At 39.1% G+C, this 24836-nt stretch overlaps 1 protein-coding gene across 1 annotated transcript in view; it reads left to right on the top strand.

Annotated features, from left to right (window-relative positions):
* PDE11A (phosphodiesterase 11A) overlaps window positions 1–24836 on the top strand; it is a 393899-nt gene that overhangs the window by 149461 nt on the left and 219602 nt on the right. The window contains exon 5 of the mRNA XM_012806178.2: window positions 21080–21144. Within this exon, the coding sequence (XP_012661632.1) occupies window positions 21080–21144 (65 nt within the window). The remainder of the gene's footprint in view (window positions 1–21079; window positions 21145–24836) is intronic.

The raw sequence follows: 24836 nt of genomic DNA on the forward strand, positions 1-24836 counted from the left end.
CCAGGCAGATCACCAGATGTGGATTTATGCGGTATCCCAGGGCAGATCACCAGATGTGGATTTATGTGGTATCCCAGGCAGATCCGTGCTGGGCTTTCCTTGAACACACTTCTCACCAAGAGCTTCTCAAGCCTGTGGGTTTGTAGGTGCTGCTCTTTGTGCACAGCCCCAGTGGCCAAGGAGAGATTGCAGGAAGGAGCCCAGATGCAGCCACACCATGTCCAGGAGAGGAAGCCAGGCAAGCAGGAAATCAGACACCCAAACCCGGCACAGGCACAGCGGTTACAACCAACGGAAAATCCCGCAGAGACAAAGTGCTTCGGCATGGCTTCCTCCTCCCCCCTCTCAGAATGCCACATGGACAAAAAATGTTTGTCATCTACATGTAATGAGGGGTATGAGTAATTATCAGAGAGGAACCCAAGCAACACCCAGAAACACAATTATCCTATTGACAAAGATAGATTTTTATCCAGTCGACGATGGAGAACTTTTTGAATTTCTTAAAGTTCACATGGAAAAATGAACATGTATGAATAGCCAGAAAATTTGTTTAAAAGGCAACAAGATGAAGAGTGGGTGGGTTTTGCTTATTAAGCTGTTGAAACATATTATAAACTAGAGGTAAATTCCTTATAAACAAACAGTTGAAGAAAATAGATTCCAGATACCCCCATGCACATGAGACTCTAGTAAAGACCGTTCTTTCACTTGTACAGTTTAGAAAATTATTTCTTATGACAAAAGAGGTACGTTAAAAGAATTGTAGACCCGACAAAGTTATTTTTACTTCAAGTACTTCAACCACAGAGATGCTTTTATAATTATAAGGGAATGCATAGAGGATGTCTACGTCACAGAGCAATTTCCAAATCATTATACCTTTACCTTCTTACTTATACCTTTTTTCCTTATTATTATCAGCAAACCTTTTAGATGTTGTCCATCATCTCTGATGCCCCTGTATTTATGATAAACAGAAAAGAGCTCTTCCTTAATGCAGAGTGCTAGTTTTAGATGTGTTGTAACCAGTTGTCACCTACCTAACATGAAGCTAAAGTGTCAGGGAAAAAGTCAGTATCACTGTGAAGGGAAGCGCCCCTGCCTACACCCCTCCCCAGCTCTGCAGTCAGCCTGGCGCGTTGCTTCAGAATACAGAAACAAATAATGAAATTGTGGGCTTTGGGGTTCCCAAATGGGCTTCTTTTGTACAGTTGACAGCAGGGCTGGGACCTGAAGAATCCTGGCTGTCAGGATGAGGGAGGAACAGATTTGTGACCCAGGCCTGGAGCTGCCGTGGCAGCACAAACATATCCAATGTCAGCGATAATTCTGCTGAAGCCCAGCCAGGCCTTCTTACCTCACAGTGGACACCAGTGTGGGCAAGGAGGCGGCCACAGAGCAGCTTCTTCTCTCCAGAGTACCCAGAAAGTTGCATCTAACTTGTTTTCTGTAAATGTAACCATTTCTGTATTAAATGAGTTTAAATCTGAAATGACTAAGAAACTGGAAATGGCTGGATTAATTAGAATAGTCTCTTTTGTCTCCTATCAGCAGGCAGAATTGGGCCTCAAGAGGAGAATTAGTCGAGTTATAGAAAAGTAATATATTATTTGAAACAGCTCTATCTGTGGCCTATTGAAATTTATAATCGATATACAAATCATATTCTCCAATTAGTCATCTTCTATTTAATCCACATATGTGACAACAGAAACAATTTAAAACTAGATGGGTGGAGAGAAATGTTTTGGAAATACATGTTTTGGAAACAAATGTCTGGCAATCTAGAAGAAAAACACAAAAAGATGAATTTCTACCTCACACCTGTTAAAATATAATTTTATACAAAACAAAATTATGTTTTGTAAATACAAATGCTGATCAACAACATTTAAACTCATTAGCTTATGAGAAAACCAATATGATGTTAAAACCGGTCCAAAGAACACTTGGGAAGCTAGGGATTTACAGGCAAGGTTAGGATACAATTTCAAGGTTAGAAATAAAACCAGTGAAGGACAAAACTAGCCATAAAGTAATCGTTAAGGTTATCTTTTTCATCGGAGAGGAATTATTTCTATTTCTCACAGAGTAAAAGCTCCAAGTTAACACATAACTTTACTAAATCTGGTCTTTTAATTGGTAGTCACTGATGAATGGACTAAGTACATTCCTTGCAATGGTAGTCCCTAATCTTTTTGGCACCAGGGACTAATTTCATGGAAGACAATTAGATTCTCGTAAGGAGTATGCGACCTAGATCCCTCTTTCATGCAGCTCACAGTAGAGTTCATGCTCCTATGAGAGCATGTTGCCTGATGTTGCTACTGACATGACGGGAGGCAGAGCTCAGGCAGTGCTGCTCGCAATGGGGAGAGGTGGTGTGAAGTTTCACTCACTTGCCCTCTGCTCACTTACTGCTATGCAGCCCAGGTCCTAACAGGTTGAATAGACTAGTACCCATCTGTGGTCCAGCGATTGAGGACCACAGTCTTAGATCACTGATTAGCAAATTTTTTTCTGTAACTGCCCAGGTAGTAAATATTTTAGGTTCTGCAAGTCATAGAGTCTCGGTTGCAGCCTTTCAACTCTGCCATTGGGGCATGAAAATAGTCATAGACAATATATAAAGAATGAGCAGGGGTATATTTCAATAAAACTTTATTTATAAAAAAATAAAGGGTGAGCCTGATTTGGCTCACAGTTGGGCATCCTCAAACTACGGCCCATGGGCTACATGCAGCCCACCTAAGACATTTATCCAGTCTACCTGGTGTTTTTGCTGGGCTGTCTGTCAAGCTTAGCACCCGACTCATCCTGGGGCCCGCAGTCTGGCCCTCCAATGGTCTGAGGGACAGTGAACTGGCCCCCTCTTTAAAAAGTTTGAGGACCCTGATATAGACCACTGTCCTAGATAATCCTTGGGTGGTCTTTGCCAAGGACCACCAAATGACCACCCAAGACCACCCACCAAAGACCACCCAAGGATTATCATTGGAAGGTAAGTCACCCAGATTTCTGCTTTATTTCTTTAATGCCAATAGCAATTCAGATGAATTAAAGATTTAATGTTAAAAAAGTTAATGCAAAAATTCTGATGAATACTGTGTTATACAGCCATTGGATAGGTAAAGGATTCTAAAACATTTGTGTAGTTCCTAAGAGAAGATAGGCACTTTAAAACAACTGATTTTTTCAGGCCATCAGATTGATAAAGATTTAACCAATGTGATTATAGATATGAGAAAAGTGGTTATTCTCATTACTAATGGTGGAAATTTAAGTTGGAATAACTTTTATGGATCAGTTTGGTAAAGTATTTTTAACTTTAAAAAGGTATAGCTTTTGTGCCCAGAAATTCCTTTTCTTAAAATTTAGCATAATGAAATAGATGAATAAGAGAGCAAAATGAGTATCCAGAATGTTTATTGCAGTATTCGTGGTAATGAAAATATAAATCATCCAAGTATCAACGAAGTTCTAGATAGTGAAATTCTGTGTAGTGCTTTAGAAAATGATATATATCTACATTTTTGAGTGAATAATAAAGGAGAGAAATAATATATATAAAAGGAAGGTATTTTATCAAAATATGAATACACAAATGTGAACATATTTTCATAGCTATGAAATTGATGGAGTCTTAAATTTCTCCCTTTGAGTCATGTTTCTGTACATCTTCTCTTTCCAAGGGAAGTCATGAGTCATGGCAGGATAGGGAAAGTAGTCAACCTCCTACTAAAAGAGCAAACTTAAAAGTCAGGGTGTCAGAAGAGAGGATTTACTAAATGGATTTGTCATATCTTTACCAATTAAGGACCAACCTGAAAACACCAGGATAAGAAATCCAGACTTCATAATCCACAAAAGAAGCACTCATAACCCTGTGCACCAGTCATCACCCCAATTCCACATCATTTAAAGTTGGGGGGGCTACCAAATGCAGTGGCAATTGACTGGGATGAAGTAAAGAGCTGAGTGAGGCCACTTGCATTCAGTCACCTTGGCAGGACACAATAATCACCACAACAGGTCATGCACATTTACTCGGAGCAATAACAGCAGGTGCCTGGCAGCCCCAGGAATGTTTCTAGAGTCCCCCTTCCTCCAGAGAGTGGCAGGAAAGGCAGGTGTCGATAAAGGATGCTTGCAGACAAGCCATCATGGAAACCAGGCTGTCAAGGTGTCAGGGTGAATGAGAATGTGAGTGGCAAGCCACTCTGCAGCTGCTGATCTTGGTCAGCTGAAGAGAATTAGAGGCTAGTTCATCACACAAAAATGTCTATGTCGTATAGGACTTTGCAGCAGGCATAGGAGACTTCCCACTAGGCAGGAGCTGAAATGGTTGCCCAGTGTTGGTGAGAAAACGCTCTAAGACAATAAGACGGGATCAAAGTGCAGCCACCCCAAATCACTGCCCTGGCATCATCCCTTCATTATTCACTTAAAAATTAACCCCAAACAAAGGGCCATCAGCAAGGGGACTGTGCAAAAATACCATAAAAAAAGGAGGAAGAAATATGAAAACAAAAGCTAAGTGAAGAACATGCCCCAGAAAAATGCTAAGAATTTTCCATGAAATGAAATTCAGGATAATAGGATCTTTTAAGAAAAATAAAAATCCCCCCAAAAGAAATACAAAGGCTTGAGGAGTAAATGATAAGCAGTAAAAAAAGAAAAATACAAGAAAACTGAGTTGGCAAAGCTTGGAAAGAAGTAGAAGAAAAATTTACAGCCATAGAGACATGGATACTACATTTGAAACATCAGTCAGAAGAAAAGACACTGCTAAAACACTTTCAGGGCTTTGAAGAATGAAAATGAAAATAATGGAAAATAATATAGCATAAAAAGATAGACAGGCCAAGCGTGGTGGTTCATGCCCATAATTCTAGCACTCTGGGAGGCTGAGGTGGATGGATTGCCTGAGCTCATGAGTTTGATACCAGCCTGAGCCAGAGTGAGACCCCCGTCTCTAAAAACAGCTGGTGTGTTGTGGTGGGCACCTGTAGTCCAGCTACTTGGGAGGCTGAGGCAAGAGAATCGCTGAAGCCCAAGAGTTTGAGGTTGCTGTGAGCTGTGACACCACAGCACTCTACCAAGGGTGACATAGTGAGACTCTGTCTCAAAAAAAAAAAAAAAAAAAAGAGAGAGAATGATAAAAAATAGAGTCAAAATAAAAGATGTCCAAAATAAAGATAATTGGTACCTCTTAAAGAGAACGTGACAGGTGGAAAAGGAAAAAAAGAATTCAAAATCACAACACTGGGCCATTTTACTGAAATAAAGGAAACTTAGATTTATAGACTGAACATACCACTTCAGAAAAAGTTGATACTGATTGCTTAATGCTGAAATGCTTTGGGTGTTGATAGATTTCAAAGATATTGAAAAAATACAATATGTCTATGGGCACCTAGACAAAAATGTTAAATCGTCATTGGAAGAAAATTCATTCTGGTGTTAGACTTCCTGGTGTCCTCCCATGCTAGAGGACAGTGGGTAATGTCTGCATAGTCAGGGAAGGAAAATATGACCCTACAGTTTTAAATGCAGACAAATTCATATTCAATTATACAAACTACGGATAGTTTCAAATATGCAAAGATGAGTTCAGGAAATATAGTTACAAGAGGCCCTTCCTGAAAAATAGGAGAGATTAAAGTCTTATCAAGCAAGTGATGAACACAGAAATTGAGGTAAATAAGACTGGCAATGACTAGTCAATGAATTTAAATTTAGAGCAAAGGCTAAAACATAGTGGAGCATGTAATTGTAGAAATAAATGTAAGCTTGGTCTTATAAACCATAGCAGTGGGGCTGGATCCTTGTGTCCCTCAGAGGAGGAACCCAGGCACAGCAGGCGGATGTCTGCCCGCATGTGGGGCGGGTTACATTAGAGAGGAGGGGCACTGTGCTTGGGGAATTAGAGCCCTTTCCATTGAACTCGGTGTTTGTCTGAGTAGAAATGAGGTAGCATCACTGCAGATACATTTCTGAGAAATGAACTGGGCCAAAAGAGTTCAGGGCCTTGCGGTCTTAACACACAACGCAAGGCTGTGCACTCCGCTCCTGTGGGTTGCCTCTCCCGTCGGGTTTCACAGAATCTTTCAATTTTAATGTGTCAAACTTATCAATCTTTCTTTTTGATTTGTGGCTTAAGGGTTTGGCTATAAAAATCTTTATCCAACTCCGGTGATCATGGTGTTCTTGTATATCTTTTTTTAATCCATCTGACATTTTTGATCTTTTATATCCATCTAGAATTTATTTATTCTTTATAATTATTTTTTATTAAATCATAACTTTGTACATTGATGCATTTATAATGTGAAATGTTTACATTGAACCAAATAACACATCCATCACAATTATACTCATTTCTTAATGGTTTTGAAATGTACCATTGTATCATGCACATTAGGTGAGGTCCCCCTGAATACCCTCCCTTCTCCCATATCCCCTTTCCCCAGCCCTCTCTCTCCTCTTCCCTTCCACTTTACGATTGTGTAGGGGATTATATATTGATTTCATAGTAGTACTGAGTACATTGGATACTTTTTTTTTCCATTCTTGGGATACTTTACTAAGAAGAATATGTTCCAGCTCCATCAGGTAAACATAAAAGATGGGAAGTCTCAGGCTTTTTTATGGCTGCATAGTATTCCATGGTGTACATCAGATGTCCTCAAACTATGGCCTGTGGGCCATATGCAGCCCACCTAGGACATTTATGCAGCCCACCGGGTGTTTTTGCCACCACTGCCTGTCCTGCTTAGCAGCCAACTCATCCTGGGCATATTCTTTTTTTTTTTTTTTTTGAGACAGAGCTTCAAGCTGTCCCCCTGGGTAGAGTGCTATGGCATCACAGCTCACAGCAACCTCCAACTCCTGGGCTCAAGTGAGTCTCCTGCCTCAGCCTCCCAAGTAGCTGGGACCACAGGCGCCCGCCACAACGCCTGGCTATTTTTTTTTTTTTTTTGGTTGCAGCCATCATTGTTGTTTGGTGGGCCCAGGCTGGATTCGAACCTGCCACCTTAGGTATATGTGGCTGGCGCCTTAGCCACTTGAGCTACAGGCGCCGAGCCATCCTGGGCATATTCTAATCCATTCAGAATGTTTATTGCAACCTATGAATGGATTAGAATTTATTTTTTATGTACATAAAGCTGTATATAGAGAACCAATTGTCTTAGAACCATTTCTCCCACTTTGTAAGGCCACTTTTATATTATATAAAATTTCCATACACTACATATACTTGGGTTTGTTTCTGCATCACTGTTTTCTCCTACTGGTCTATTTGTCTATTTCTGCACCAGTGTCACACTGTCTCAATTTCCATAACTTTAAAATACTTTAATATCTGGTAGGGCAAGACCTCCATGTTGTTTGCTGGTAAAACTGGCTTGCCTATTCTTGGCCCATCCTTTCATATAAAGTTTTCAAGCAGCTTATCAAGTTCCATGAAAAACCCTGTATAGATTTTGATTAAAATTGCTTTAATTTATAAATCAATCTTGGGGAGTTCTGCTGTAATAGAATATTGAAGGGAAACTGGTTTACACAGTAGGAACATTTATTAGCTTACATGACAAGAAGTCTGCAGGAGGTGGTTCTGAGGATGGTGTAGCAGCCAGATGATGTGATCAAAGACCCAGACTCTGTCCACAGGTCTCCGCTTGTCTCTGAGGTCGGCTCTTCCCCTCATGGTGCACCAGGCAGCACACTGTCACCTAACTGTCTCCTAAGAGAAGAAAGGGAAGCTTTCTTTGACATACTTTTCTTTTGCTCAGGGAGGAAAGACTTTTTCTAAATGCCCTTGTGCAGCTGACTTTCTCTAAAACCCTATTAGTCAAGAATGAGATGTCGTCCAATTTATTTACATTCTTACTACTTTTCTGTTCTTCATCTGTCAGTCTCAGAGACAGGTGTGTTCAAAGCTTTAGTGTAACTGAGACTTATCAATGCTTTTTATCGATTGTGTGTTTTTGAGTCTGAGTTTGCAGCTCACTTTGATGGGAGAAGGTTTTTGTTTGTTGGCTCCAATGTTTCCTTTTTCTCTTGGCCTCTTTCCTGCCTGTCTAATAGTTTGCACGGCACCCTGGTCCCTAATCAAGAACCAGGATTTATATCAGTGGCTCAGATCTCCTGCTGTGCGGCAATGTTACACCAAGCCAGAGCAGTCTTGTTCAACTTCTGGGGGTGAAGCTGGGTCACCTGTCGCGAGGGAAGACTTTTTAGTCCCCAGTAGGAGCTGAAATTCTAAACACATGGCCAGCTGGTGTCTAGACTTGAAGGACAGTTAGGCCTATGCCTCCAGGTTTATGCCTTTAGAGATGTTTTCTTTTCCCTTTCAGCACCCCCTTTCCTCTCCCCTCTTCTTCTCTCCTATCTTCCTCTTAACCTCCAGGCATCTTTCTGATTTTCTCTTTCTATAGGCTGTCAGTCTCAGCCCTGTTTTTGAAAGAGATCAGATGTGGGAAGCGGATAGCACTATCTCTATTGATAGTCCATAACTGCTTTAGTCAGAAAAACAGAACAGTATCACTTCATGGGGAAAAAACTGCCTCTAAAAATGAGTTTTGCTTCTGCTTATTTTATTAGAATCATTCCTGGAAACTCCTATTTGTGTGTGTCTAATACTTTTTGTTTTTTTTTTTTTTAAACCTGGTTATTTTAGGTATATGATATTTTATAGCCTATAAATTTGAAGAGAAAAGGGGAGAACAAAATCCAACTCTGATTGTAGAAACTTTGCTTCACCAAGATCTTAACTCAGCGTTTAGAGACTGCTTTCATGGTCTTTAAGGCAGGCACTCAGGGTAAACTGATCAGTTAAGTGAATAGATGCCAAAAACAGAAATGAGGAATGCCGTTCAAGCCCTTTCTCCTGACAAAATTAATATTTTACCCTCTTTTGCTTCTCTGAAGTGTTTTAGTACATTGATTTTAAGAGACTTGGTCAATGGCATTTTCCACCGGACTAGGGGAGAAAAAAGAAGATTGCTCCATAGCTGGCTGCTGCTGTCAACATTAGGAATTATTCAGTCCCTCGAAGCGAATATTCTCTGCCTAATGTTACTCCATTCCATGAACCTGTCTAAGCAATTCCTATCACTTCCCTAAGCTCCTTTCCGGCTCATGCATTTACTATTATCTCTATTTCTTCTCGTGTAGTCAAGGAAAGCAAATGCAGACATTTTAATCTCGTGTCCTAAGGCACTGTCTCAGCCCTCGTGTTTACAAGTGTTCTCTTTTCGTGGACTGTCTTGATGGCTAGCAGCTATTTTCTTGTTCAGAACTCTCTGAAGTCCTTCTGGGTAAGCTTGTAAACACAAGGCTAGTTTCTGGAGTTTGTTTTCTGACTTGTGAAGCATAAGCTAGTTCTGTTCACCTGTTTCTAATACTATGTTCCTTAAATCCTTAGTTCTTATGTGAACACACGTAGAGGGAAGCCAGTGAACTAGACAATCTCCTGCATCCTACAGCCCAGGGGAAGGGACGGGGGCAAGCAGCCTCTGATCGTCCTGGGCAGCCTGCACATCAGTCCTCTCCTTCCTAAGTAGAGTGTGAAAATCGCTTCAGGATTCCCTTTCCATTCCACTTTCTCTCCCTTTCCATTCCATTTTCTCTCCCTTTCCCTACCTTTCTTTCTTTAATTTTCCTTCTCCGTATAAGGAAACCAATTTAAATTCTGTTTGATTTTTCTTTCAAGAGTTTTTCTGGAGTGCAATATGGAAAGTGTCTTTAAGAAAAAAAAAAAACAACAAAACTCTGCTGATTACCCAATTATTGTTATATTTATAACCATCCCTTCGTACCTTCAGGGAATTGGTTCCAGGACTACTGATGGATGCCAAAATCTATGCATAACCATGTCCCCCAGTGGGCCCAGGAGAGCCCTCACATCCTGGGGTTTCACACCCCCTGAATATTGTATTCTCCATCTGCATTTGGCTGTGGATGCAGAACTTGCAGATAAGAAAGACCAACTATTTATTGAGAAATAATCTGTGTAAGAATGGACCTGCTTAAACTCATGTCATTCAAGGGTAAAATGTATGTGTGTGTCTATGTATAATATTCACACACATTCACATCACTAGTATATAATTATATATTCCTACTATATAAAGTCATTGTATCTCAATGTGTTATCACTTCACATCATTAATTATTTCTATGTGTTAAGTATACATACATTATACAATCTTCCACTACTGAGCCCAAAACCCCACTGGCAGTCTCTACCACTTCCTGTCCCAAATCTTTACCCCTTCTGATACTTCCTGTTTGGGGTAATAGATTCATCACCATGTATTTGGTAACTCAAGCTAAAAACCACAGGGTAGTTTCTCACCATCTGCATTCCACTCTTCTCTACATTCTGATATTTCTACCTTAGAACAAAATTTCTAGCTCTGCCTTCCTGCCCCTTCTACCACTTTCTTTACTTTGTCTTTCCTGATCTTTCACATGGACATTTTCCTCCTGACTCATTTCTTTGCTGCAAACGTGGCACTCTTCCTTTGAATTCCTTCTTACTGTTGCTTCCAATTATCTTTCCAAACACACACTAGCCTCTCCTGTGCTTCAAAACATTTGGCAACTCTCTGTTGCCTGTACAATAAAGTTCACGATGTCCAAAGTCCCGGGCCATCACCTCTGTTCCCAGCTTAACTTGTGCTTCTCCTCTCTGGCCCTCAGCCTTGCTCCGTCCCCATTTTGCACCTCTATCCCCCCTCCCTGTGATCAACCTATGTATGTATTTGTCTTTGTATTTTGCACATACAGTCTCTGTGAAAGACAGAATGCAATAGATAGTGAGGGAGATGATTTCATCCAGGCTATTGCAATGGGGATAATGAGGAACATCTCAAACAAAAGGATAGACGTGGGGAGTTTTATAGACTCATATAGACAAGGGAGTTATCTACACCATTCACAAGTCTTAGGGGAGTCACGAAGAAGGATAGAGACAGGTTGTCTTTTAGAATACCTTAAGGCAGGGTGGCATTTTGAGGCTTGCCAATTCTGGGACACAGGTAAAGGGATTTCTTCCTCATCACTATTTGGTGGGGGGGGAGCACAGGGCTCAGGTAAACTTCAAAATTATCAGTTCTATACTGACTATTCTCTGAAAACTTCCCACATGCTCCCCCACCCTCCTCAGCTGTTTCTTTTTCTCTTCAGTTCGGTGTTGTTGAAGGCTGACCTCCACATGGCACAGTGCTTGGACAAACAGCAGGGATCAGCGAGTTCCTCTCCTTGTTCCTTCTCTGTGAGTCCTGGGGGTGGCTGGTTTCTTCCAAGGCCTCTCTTCACAGCTCCAGCTCCTCCAGGGCACTGACAACATCCGCTCTTCCTCCCACTCTCTTTCCTTCCCTCCTTGGTGTGCCATCTCAGACCCAGGAGTGTTAACTGCTTTCCAAAGTTGCTAGCACCTGAGTGCCTCACTAGTCCTAGATGGTTTCTTTTTACCCGACCCACACTTCTGTAACTAGTCCCTTCATTGAATTGTGTTCTGTTAAACCAGGAGTCCTCAAACTTTTTAAACAGGGGGCCAGTTCACTGTCCCTCAGACTGTTGGAGGGCCGGACTGCAGGCTTCGGGACGAGTTGGCTGCTAAGCAGGACAGGCAGCAGCGGCATAAACACCCAGCTGGTCAGATAAATGTCCTCGGCGGGCCACATGCAGCCCACGGGCCGTAGTTTCAGGACACCTGTAACTCTTTAGTGTGTTCTCTCCATTCTCTGCCAGAACTGCCTGGTTCAGCCCCTCACCCTGGAAAGCTCCCCCACTGCTCAGCCCAGAGCATGCCAGCTCATCCTTTAGGACGTAGTTCACAAGTCCTCCTCAACACACTCCTCTGTGCCCTGGCACCATTCAGGGCACAGATTATGGTGAAACGATGCATTTGTGAGCTGGTTCTTCTCTGCACGACATTGTCAGTTCCTCAAGGATGGGACATGATTTATATCCCATTTATATACCCTTGGTAATTCAGAGCTTTATAACATTGCTTTATGCACTAAGTATTTGATAAGTGTTGACTGAGTGAATAAAAGATTAAATTGCCAGTTGTCATAAACGAGAAATTCACCAAGAAGGATGACAATAGATGATTATTCAATACATTCTTTAACCCTTTCCTCTTGTGGAAAAATAGGAATTCAGAAAAATAAATAAATAAGTAAATGGTGATTATTTAGTAGATGGTTTTCTTTTTAGTGTTGGGAATAGTTTCTGTTTTTAACTTGTTTTTAAATTAAAAGGACAGAGAAAAGCCAAACCAACTAGTGCTTGATAAATATCGAAATCAAAAAGATTTCTGTCCGTGGAGCTTTTCCAAAGAACAAGCAGGATATTTGGTTTACTTCGCTTGGCATGTACACTGCTTCCCCAGGGGGTGGTAACCAAGGCAGATCAACAGCGAAAGGAGCTTGGAACCACTTGTTCAGTTTCCCTGACCTGTAAAGCACTCCTGGTATATCTCTTAGATTTCCTTTTTTGCTTTGTGTGTGTGTGTTTATTTGTTTGATCCACATTCATTTAGCATAGGTATGATAAAATCAGAATTGGATTTAGAAAGTAAATTTAATAAATTAATGAAACTGAAAATCATAGAATTAATACAAGTCAGGAATAAAGCATAGATTTTATTTTATTTATGCTTTCACCTATTTTTTATTGTTTATAATTTTTGCAGTGTCACTGCAAATACATCCCAGTGAGTTATATCAAAATATTTTAGCTGTTTTTCCTGTTTTATTTTTTAACCTAGGCTCCTGACTATAAACAATTTTCTATTTGAATGCATTGTATTTTCAAAAATTAAAAAAATATATAGATATATAAATTGTCTGATGCTTTGAGGAGTAGCCGAAGGCCTGCCTACCTGGAATTTGCTTTTCCAAGGTACTTTTGAGAGAGAAAGGGAGCACTGTTATTGACTGTCCTGGGACAACAGGCTTAATCAAAATGATAATGTTCCATTTCAACTGGATATACACATATCCACAGATGTAGCCCCTTACGACTTGCTCTGGTGCCTAAAAATTTCTATCACTACCAGCTTGTTTTAAATTAAGAGATTATGACTCTAGTAATCTACTTTCTAAATTGTAAAATACATGGGAATATTAATATTAATATTCCCAGCTGTTAACAAGTAGCAGAAAATAACTGATCTGGCCCAGTCATGGCTCTAGACCAGAGGTTAAAAAGCTTTTTTTTTATAGGGGTCCAGACACTAAATGTTTTAGACTTTGTGGCCCAGATAGTCTCCACTGCAACTACTCAACCCTACTGTTATACTAGAAAACAGCTATAGATAATACTTAAATTAATGAGTATGGTTCTGTTATAATAAAACTTTATTCATAAAAGCAGGTGATGGGCCAGATGTGACCCATGAGCTATCCTTTGTTCACCCCTGCTGTGGAGGACTGGGAGGCAGGCAGATAAGTTTGGATGTCCAAAATGATTACTTTTCAACTGTTCATCTTACTGTCTTCAATGTGGACTAAGGCCTATGTGTAGGTTGCCTTGTCCAGTGATCTGGTGACTCTGAGGGTTCAATTTGACTGTGAGCTTAACCTCAGATTGCCCCCAAGATGGTGAGTCTGTAAGGAGATTCCACCATCAGTGCTGGGTTCCTAAATACATGGTTCAGACTTGGATATATGTGACAGTCTTATGTTTAAGCACTTCCTTTTTCTTATCTGGCGTAACGTCAGAGAATGGTTTGTCCAGTTTTATTGTTCAGCTTATGTTTTACACTGTCTTGATGGGACTCAAGCCTGCCTCTCGCTTATTCCGATATTGCTTGCCATCAGCTGTAGACCCTTAAATGTTGTATTTCTCTTACCCACCAATCCGGATTCCCTTTCCTACTTTTGAATAATGCTCTGTACAACTTAATGGCTCACAACTTAAAAGCTTTGTTCAATTGTAATTAGTTTTATGAAAAAAAGTTATGTTATATGTAAATGTATATGTTTTCCAAGCATGTAAGTATTCTATCTCCTCTTCGTATTTCTGCTCAATTCACCACCAAAAGGATTTAAAGAAGCACCTTTGAGCAAATATACCAAAATTCATAGTGAACAAATATTTTATATACTTATTATGTGCTAACTTATAGGAAAGACATTCCTATAAGGAGTTTCTATAGGAAAGAAATTCCAAATGAAAAGGGGAAAAGGGAAAGAAAATTTTGAAAGCCAAACTGAACTAACAGATTCAAAACCAAATTATTTTGCATAAAGATAAAACTTTGAACTTAAAGCTTTGCTCTTAACTTCCCAATAGCCAAGGTAAAAGAACAAAAATTATAGGTCTAGTGAAGGGAGTCACAACAGCTGATCAATGATTTTTTTTTTTTTTGATCCTGTACTTGCAATTCTTCCCTTTAAAATGTTGTATTAGTCTGGGTTCTCTGGAGAAACAGAACTAGAAGACACACACACACAAGAGAGAATGAGATCAAGATTGATTTTATTATAGGAATTACATCACATAATTATGAAAGCTAAGAGGTCCCACAGAGTGTTGTCTGTAGGGTGGAGAACCAAGAAAGCAGGTGGTATAATTCAGTCTGAGTCCAGAGGTTTGAGAAATGAGGAGCCAATTGTGTAAGTTGAGGTCTGAGCTTGAAGGCCAGGAGAAGATAGATGTCCTAGCTCAAACAGAGAGAGCCAACTTACTTCTTCTCTTCCTTTCCATTGTATCTGGGCCGTCAGTGGATTGGATGAGGCCTGCCCACATTGGCAGAAGCAATCTTCTTAGTCTGTTGATTCAAATACTAGTCTCTTCCTTAAACATCTTTACAGACATAGTCAGAGATTATGTTTTATCAGCTATCTGGGCATCTCTTGCCCAGTCAAGTTGACACATACAGTTAATGAATGTTAAGTCTCTAAAGGTTAGAACCTTTATTTATTATTTCTTTAGTATCTCCCTATACAATTCAATACTTGAAACATACTAGATAATCAGTATGTAAGCAAAGATCAGTCAACATTAGTATTTGATCATCTTTGTTTTTCATCTAAAGATACAGAAACCTAAGAATTATCATATAAGTACAAAGTTTGGGAACATAGTCTAATCTATTGTCCTTCTGACACTACTTAGGCGTTTAGGTGTTCCTAAGACCATGCTTGGGTTTTAATAAAATTTGCTAGAGGGGCTCAAAAACTTACTTTTTAAAAAAGAACTTAATGAAAACTGTTATACCCACAGTTATAGTTCATTATAAGAAAGGATACAGATTAAAGTCAGCATGGGGCAGAGTGTAGGGGAGCTCCAAACTTGTCCTCTGCACATGGCATCATGGGTAGTGTGAACTTCTCCAATGTGCAATAATATGCATGAAGTTTTGCCCACCAGGGGCTAAGCCTCAGTGTCCTGGGTCTTTATTGGGGCTTAATCACAAAAACTGAGCTGGTCATCCACATGGCTGACCACTGTCTCCATCCCTCCAGAGGTCAACGGATACCATGTGACCCCAAGTCACCACTCTAAATCACACTGTTACATTCTGGCTGGCCCAAGGCCCCCAAGCAAACAAAGACACATTTATTGGGCAGGATATTCCAAGGGCTTCTACAGAGGACTTTCCAGGAGCCAAGGGCAAAGGCTAGATTTTGAGAAAGGTTAAATTCTTTGCTACACACAGGGCCAAACTGTGGCTCATGAATCCAGGGTCTTATTTTGATCATGATACCATAGTTTGGTTGACTGAGGACACAGCTAGTACTCACCATGATACAGAGTGCTGAAGTTCAAAGATAGATAATCCTTGACTTTCCCTTTGTTAGTTAAACATAAATTAAGTATATAAAACAAATAAAATGTTTTAACCATATTTTTCTTTTCAGCATGCAGTTTATGTTAGAGTAAAAAATTCTAACATTTTTGGGGAAAGAGTACATTTTTTTCTCTTAATAGTTTTAAAAGTTCCCAAAGTTTCTCTGTTACATTTCAAGAGTTCAAACATTGTGACATTTTATCAAGAAGTGTTCATATATCTTATCCATTCTCTTTTTGATTCTAGATCTCTAAGTTGTATAATTTTAAAATGCCAGAGTAGTTTTGGTTTGAATTTCTCTGATGATTAATGATGATGAGCATTTTTTAATCAACACATTGAATCCCATGGGGGCATAAATGTATTTATGATCTATGTACAAATGGCTTAATAAAAAAAATTTCAAATTCCAATATTTCCTATTTCATTGGTCATTAATATATCCCTCAGCTGCTATTTCTCAGATGGAAAAAATATTTTTAAAGCAAGTTTATTCCTTTTTACTCTCTAGACATTTCTCAGGGTTTTTTCTCAAGGTGTGAAAGCAGAAGTGCACTTATTTTTCCAGGGAACACTAGTTTTGAGGAGCCAGGGCAAAGCTCCCTACCATCAAGAAAACTCTCGGAGTCTAGGGATTTTATTTTATTTTACTTTCATACTAATAGCTCCAGTGCTGTCACACTGCTTGACATGTACACTCAGTACATATTATATTTGGTGTGTTAAAGGACAATTTTCAAAAAGTTCAAAACCTGACTCTTATACCAAAATCTAAAGCAAACATGTATCAAAGATTTACATAAATCATTAATGAGAGAAATACCAGGGTGATAAAGTTCGTTCAGAATAGACACTAAAAGAATGCTGGCTTAGATTTTTAGTTTAGATTTTACAAATAATTATATTATTCAAGATAATAAAATTGTAACCACTGAGTTTTCTTCTCTAGAAGAAGTTATTTGTATCTTTATTTAGATAAAATTCATTTGCATTGCTATCAGTCTTTCAGACTTTAAAAATCTACCCTTACAGAGTTATAAATATTCTCATCAATAGCAGAAAGTAAGCCAAAGAAGTATTCTTAATAATGCTAAAGAATTTGGCTCGGTGCCTGTGGCTCAAGTGGCTAAGGCGCCAGCCACATACACCTGAGCTGGTGGGTTCAAATCCAGCCTGGGCCCGCCAAACAACAATGACAGCTGCAACCAAAAAATAGCCAGGCATTGTAGCAGGCGCCTATAGTCCCAGCTACTTGGGAGGTGGAGGCAGGAGAATTGCTTGAGCTCAGGAGTTGGAGGTTGCTGTGAACTGTGATGCCATGACACTCTACCCAGGGCAACAGCTTGAGGCTCTGTCTCAAAAAAATAAAATAAAAAATAAAAATAATATTAGAGAATTTAATTGCGTCTATCAGATTAGGAAACTGAAAGATATATCCTATTTGATTCCCAAATGCAGAAACAATTAGCTGTTAATGATTAATTTTATACCAAACTTGTTTTACTGCAAGTTACTTTTTAGTTTGTGTTTATTCAAATTTGAGTATAAAGTACGTACTCAATAAATATTTGTAGACTTAATAATTAGAGGCAAAGTTTCTGGTTTGAAAGGAAATATATCCAAATAACTTGCTATTGCAATACCACTTGCTCTTACTTATGAAAACAGCAAGAAGTAGTGGGAAAACTGTCTATGAAATCAAACTGAAATGGTTTGAATCCTACTTGTGCAATTTATTGCTTTTATGGCTTCCAGAAAATTACTTAACCTTTGTAAACCTTTATATCCCCTTAAATAAAATCAAGGTAATATCTACTTTGCCAGGATGTTATAAACATTGGTCACATTATATATTGCACATATAACCAAATAATTGTTTACAACATGTGCAAAATGCTTTACTTGGAGTAAAATGGTAGGACACAGCCTACAACATAATAAAAATAAAAGATTTACTGTCATCTAAGCAAAATAATGTAAAGAAATCACAAATGATGAGAAATCAAAGTGGAAATATAGGACTAACTCCTTTCAAGATTTGTTTCAATTTTCTACTCTGAAAAAAAATAAAATGTTTCTACTATTTATACTATTATTCTTTTAACTCTAAGAATTAATTTAGGGTGTACTTTGAAGGGCTTATTATTTAGTGATAGCAAGTAACAGGTGTCCCAGATGTTACCCATAAAGTTGCCATGCATAGGGAAAATGGGAAATCATAGCTAAATGTACCTTTATTTAAAAAAAAAAAAAATTTGTTACAAAATTTTACAAAATGGTGACCAACACATAGGGAATATTTTGTAAACATTTCATTGATTTCTGTTTACATCCTCACTCAATTAACATAGGTAGTCCAATTGCTTATGCTGTGTAACAAATAAGCCCTGAATTGAGAGGCTTAAATCAACCACATTATTCTGCTCACAAATCTGGTTAGGAATTTGGAGAGGGCACAGCAGGATGACTGTCTCTTTCTAGGATATCTGGCACCACACTGGGAAATCTTAAAGACTGGTGTGACTGGGAACTGGACCATCTGAATGTTTGTTCACTCACATGTCCAGGGCCTGGGCTGGCCTGAAGACTGAGGCTGCTAACCAGACAGCTACATGTGACTCTCTGCGTGGTTTGGCTCCATTTCAGGATAGTGGCCTCAGGGTAGTTGGACTTTTTACCTGGTGATTCAGCGTGCCAGGCACAAGTATTCCATCAGACAAAGCTGTAACTGCATTGTCTTTTGTGAGAACCTGGAAGGAACATAGCATCACTTTTTCATACTCTCTTGGTTGAAACTATCAGATGCCCACCAGATTCAAGGGGAGAGCCTACCAGTTGGTGGGAATGTGGCGTGGTCACATTGTAAAGAAGAATATGGGATAGGAGATATTCTTGTGACTGTGTTTCGAAAATAAAATTTTCCACAATGAGTGATTTTGTAGAGGCTTAATTCATATTACAATGTGAAATGAAATATATGCTGTGGTTATCGGGGCATTTCCTTGCAGATAAGCTATTGTCACCTACGTTTAGTTAGTCACACAGAATTTTCTTTGTGATGGGCTTTTCTTTTCTTTTCCTAATGTTGTGTTCTAGCTTGAGTTCATTACCCCACTGATAAGACTGTTTTCATATGTAATCTATTCTCAGTTTCCAAATCATTTTCTCAGATGCCCATCAATTCCTTGTAAGTGGTTAATGTAAAAGGCCTTTGAAGCATGACTGCGTCTAGCTGAGGCAGATCTAAATGCCAGACTTGGAAGCATCCAGTGACGTTCAGATGTACTCCTTCTATCATGTAGGACTTGCCTTTCTCCTGCATGGTATGTCTTGTCAAAAGAGGGTACTGGAGCTCAGAAAATGACATGTCAAACTGTGGTGCTTTGGCTGCTGAGCACTGTGGTCTGAAAGAAATTAAAAGGCCTTAGATTCAAGCCTCAGAACCAAGGGCTTCCTAACCTTCTCATTTTCCTCCAACTTCAGGGTAGAAGTCTATCTCTGATGTTCCCTTATTGGAAGCTTCTCCAGAAGAAGTACAATTGCTTTCCATCACTTTCCTGAAATTTCATTAACTAGTGAAGATTATGCTCACACTACAGGAAGGAAGACCGAGGGTTGTCACCACTGCTCACACAGACTTTTCATCTGCTCTTCTGAAGGCAGCTCTGAGAGATTACCTGGGGACCTTACCTGCATAATCAGACGGCCTTTGTTCCCAGTGAAGTTCCACCTCCTTCCCTTCCCACCACCTCTCACAGAGCTCAGAGAAACTTTGTCCTGGGCCAATTTCTGTTCTTAGGGTTCATTTGAGTTTCCTGAAAATCATTTACTACTCTTCAAAACTGCCTATATCCCTCCTCACTCTCCTATAACAAGAGTCCTACTTACGCTTCAGCCACCTGGCTCTTCTTTGAGTTGCATATTTCATTTGGCTTCTGTGCTTATGCGTGTTCCTAAATTGATATACATTTGCTCTTGTTAATCTTTCTACTGTCAGTTTATTTCAGCAAATCTTCGGAGGGCCGAAGGAAAGCTTTCCCTCTACTCCTACGAGGGCCAGAAATAGTGCCTTTCTCACTAGCGTTTGTGGTGCTGTTGGAAGAGCTGGTGTTCTAGGGTCAGGCAGACTTCCTTTAATCCCCCTTGTCTCATTTTAATTGTGTGAAACTGAGAGCTTTTTGAAAACTATGGACTAGCTTCCTTATTTATAGGCTGAAGATAAAAATACCCTACTTTATAGAGTTATAATAAGGAAATAATTTTAAAAACTTCTGATGTAAGGCCTGGTTGTATGTGATGGTAAGAATTCAGTAGTAGCTAATTACATTGAAATTTTCTGTGCCCATGAATTCCCTTTCATCACGATAAGTCTTGCTCAGGCTTAGGCACTGGATGTGCTGGGCAAGCAGGGGAGAAAGCATCTACACTAGGGATGATTGTTGAATATTTGGGTGGGGACACCAAAAAGTTTGCCTGAAAACTATGGTGAGTCTAACTCAATGATGAGCTAACTTCAGGATCCTAGGGTTAACACAGGGTTGTTCTGCTCTTTTTGAGGGCTGTTCTGTCCCCACCTCATTCTCTATTGATGGCGATTAGGTTGCTAAAAGAACACTAAAAGAAAAAAAAATGTATTCAGGGCCAGGCACAGTGGCTCACATCTGTAATCCCAGCACTTGGGAGGCCAAGGTGCGTGGATTGCCTGAGCTTATAGGTTAGAGACCAACCTGAGCCAGAGCAAGACTTCATCTCTAAAAAAATAGCTGGCATTGTGGTGGGCACCTGTTGTCCCAGCTACTTGGGAGGCTAAAGCAAGAGAATCACTTAAGCACAGGAGTTTGAGGTTGCTGTGAGCTATGACGCTACAGCACCCTACTGGGGCAACAAAGTGAGACTCTGTCTCAAAAAAAATAGATAAATAAACAAAAAATTCTTTTAAAAAAAAAATGTATTCAAATGAAATGTCTCTTGGCCTGACCAACACAGCTCATTGACACCTCACTGTAAACATATAAACATGTTTAGTAAAATGTATTAAACTTCGGCAACCTATCCGATGTAAGAAGTAAAATACATTGTACAAAAAGGTAGGATAAAATTTTCCTCTTCTTCACTCCCTTGGGATTTCTCCACTTAAAATCCCTCTTTAATCTCCAGTGATTGTAACAGTCATTATAAAGATGGAAAATGTTTATTGCATTATTTTAAATTGTCAGAAAGCTTTAATTGACCTGGATTTATTGTCTTTCTGTGCGGCAGGTGGTGAAGTTTACCAAATCCTTTGAATTGATGTCCCCAAAGTGCAGCGCCGATGCTGAGAACAGGTAGGGCTTATGAGGTTACTGTTTATCTTCTGATGCTCTTCAGTTCTTGGGGAACTGAAGTGTTTGCCAGCACTGCATAATTCTTTGAAGACCAGAGTTGTTATAGCCAAATATCATCACTCATGTATTCCAGGGCTTAAATAAAAACTATAGCTTAGAAATAAATAAACATACATCTAACTTGCAATCGGTCAAGGCCAAATTTTAGTACATATAACAGGATTAAAATGTTGTCTTTAGCTTTTAGTCTTCCATTCCCTGAAGGTAATATGTTAAAATAAATATTCTGCTGATGTCTAAACTTTGAATCCAAGTTCTTTATGCAAGTTAATATGGAATATCAATGGAGTAAACCTCTTTTCTTTATGCCAACTGTTTCAATTTCTTTTCACACCATCTATTTGAGTAAATCTGCATTGAATTACTCCTGAGCTGTGTGGACGGCCTCGTTTTTTGCTTTGCTTCTCTTCCTCACTCTAGTTTGCTTGTATTTGCCCAATAACATCCTCTTGGGGAGAAAAGTGAGAGTTTCCCGTAATTCATGTTTTGTCCCTGTTGGCATCTTTGAGGCTACAATCATATAAAAATAAGGGTTGGGGACGATTGGTGAATTTCTTTTAGCTTTCCACCACCAAGATTGACTGTCTTTGCTTTGGGCACCTCTAGAGGAAGAGCTAAAAAAACGGTGAAATTGACCTAAATGGAGAGATACACAGACAGATATGTGAAGCAGCCAGGACAATGTGATGGCAATGACAATGATGCTGATAACAATGACAACCTGAGCAGCCTCTGCCCCTCCAGGGGTATGTGTGGGTGCTCCACCAAATGCTTTCTGTGTATTTAATCCCCAAACAATCTTTTGTAGTAGGCATCATTCTCCCTACATGACAAAGGACCCAGGTTCACTAAGGTTAAGTAACTTGCTTGAGGTCCTTCAATCAGTGAAGACAAACTCACATCCAAGGTCAAGGTCACCCACATAAGACTCTCCCAACCTCTGAACTTTCATCCCATTCTCACCCGTAATTTGCAATTTGGCTGTTGATCTCATATAGTAAATATCTGTTAAATTAATATTTCCCAAATCTAGTTGGTCAATCTAAAACCAGCTTGGAGAAATCTAAATTCTCAGGACACACAATGAGAGACTCTGATTCAATATTTCAAAAGTCAAGTCCTAAAGATCTGTATATTTAAAAGCCTTTTGGGGTAATACCTGCTTCAAGATGTACATTCAAGAGTAATTTGATGTTTATATTTGTTATTGCTTTAAGTTCAGGAACTGGAAACCAACAAATTAAAATAGATATTTTATTTACTTTTTATTAAGTGCATGAAGTTTAAGAGGCCTTTGCTATATACCATATAATTCCATTTATAGGACATTCTTGAAAAGGCAAAATTACAGGAACAGAAATCACATCAGTAGTTTCCAGGGTCTGAGCATAGAGAGAGGGGTTGACTACAGAGGAGTACAGGGGAGTGTGGGATGGTGGTAGGACTCTCTGTATCTTGCTTATGATGATGGTTCTACAATAGCATTTGTTAAAACTTAAAGAACTGTATACTAAGGGTGGCACCAGTGGCTAAAGGAGTAGGGCGCTGGCCCCATATACCAGAGGTGACAGGTTCAAAGCCAGCCCCAGCCAAAAATAAATCAATAAATAGAACTGTATACTAAAAAATGTGAATAAGTCTGTAATTTATACCTTGAAATGGAAATCAAAAATGGGAAAAGAAGCCTTTGGTAAGAGGTTTTTACATTCATGAAAATGTATTTATATTCATGTCTATATCCAGTAGCAGTGAATCTATACCTAACAAAGACATTTAGGCAGAGAGAGTTACTAGTGATATACTCAGTAATTTTCCCAAATAGAATGCTGTAAAAATAGTATGAAATGCATTAGAAAAATATTCATGCTGATTTCTTTAGTTAGAGATGACCTCGTGTAAGTTTTATTTCTCATATATAGGGAAGAAAGTTTTATGGAATTATTAAAACACAACCTTTAAAATCCTAAGGCTTCAATATTGTTAGTTTTTATGTGGCTGAACACGCTCTTATGGTGACTTCAGAGTTAAATGCTTTCCGGCCTTTGGATTATTTTTAATACTAAAAGATCTTCCATGTCAAAATAAAAATGACCCAAGGCCCAGACTGATCTTGGCACACTTTCTGATAATAAAAGAATGAGAGGGAAAAAGGTCAGGTTTTCTTTAAAAAGACATTTGAAAAGTGCCTTTGAACTTTGACATTATGAGATAGTCCCCTTCATCATTCTATTTATGGCTTTTAGATTAATGTAGAATGTTCACTTATTTCAGAAGACCTTTCCTTCATTGTCTAGTAATTTTCGTCTTATAGACATGGGTTTCTTCCATCATTTGTTGCAAGTTAGAGGAATGAAGACAAGTGGCTCTAGCATTTACTTCACCGGTGGCGTGGAAGGGACATTGAAACAGACGATGAGTCTACAAATCACAGCCTGTTCTCACTACACTGTAAATCTTTCCTTTAAACATTCATCATTTAACATCTTTACCATAAATAATGCCCACTAGATAACTCAGTCCTCTGGACACCATTCAGAAATATAACACGATGGATTTTTAAAGATAATTTCTATGGCTTCATGTAACAATGTTTCAGGGTAACTACTGTGTATTTGAATTCTGGTGAACTCTGGTTTGAGACTTGCTGGGGTTTTTTCTTTTTTGCATTCTTAAAAAAATTATTATGGGTACATAATAGTTATATATCTGTATAGGGTACATGTAATGTTTTGATACAGGTATACAATGTGAATTAATCAAATCAGGGTAATTGGGGTATGCATCATTTCGGGCAGTTAACATTTAGTTCTGTTAGGAACATTCTAATTCTACTCTTTCAGTTATTTTAAAATATACCCTAGCTTATTATTGAGTATAGCCACTTTGTTGTGCTATCAAATGTTGTTCATTACATCTAACTATTTAACTGTATTTTTGCACCTATTAACCATCCACCTACTTTATCCTTCCTCCCCACTATGCTGCTCAGCCTCTGGTAACCATCATTCCACTTTCTGTCTCCATCAGATCAATTGCTTTTTGTATTCAGCTCTCAACATATGAGTGTGAGATTTGTCTTTCTGTGCTTAGCTTATTTCACTCACCAATGTTCCCCAGTTCCAACCATGTTGCAAATGGCAGGATTTCATTTTTCATGACTCTGTAATATTCCATCGTGTGTGTACCACAATTTGATTATCCACTCATCCATTGATGGGTGCTTAGGTTGGTTCCAAATCTTGGCTGTTGTGAGTAGTGCTGCAATAAACATGTAAGTGAACTCCCCTCCTTGGATATGCATATGCCCTGCAGTAGGTTTGCTGTGTCGTATGGTAGATATACTTTCAGTTTTTTGAGGAATCTCTATTCTGCTACCTATAGTGGTTACACTAATTAACATTCTCATCAACAGTGTAGGAGGGTTCCCCTTTCTCCACATCCTTTCCATCATTCATTATTTATCTGTCTTATTGATAAAAGCCACTTTAACTGGGATGAGATGCTATCTCATTGTAGTTTATTTTTTAGATTTCTCCCTGTTGATTGTTTCCTTTGCTGTGCAGGAGCTTTTTGGCTCAATGTGGTCCCATTTGTCCAATTTTGCTTTGGTTGGCTGTGCTTTGGGGATATTA

The sequence above is a fragment of the Otolemur garnettii genome, unplaced genomic scaffold (assembly GCF_000181295.1).
Source record: "Otolemur garnettii isolate 467f Iridium unplaced genomic scaffold, OtoGar3 scaffold00048, whole genome shotgun sequence".
NCBI classification, from domain to species: domain Eukaryota; kingdom Metazoa; phylum Chordata; class Mammalia; order Primates; family Galagidae; genus Otolemur; species Otolemur garnettii.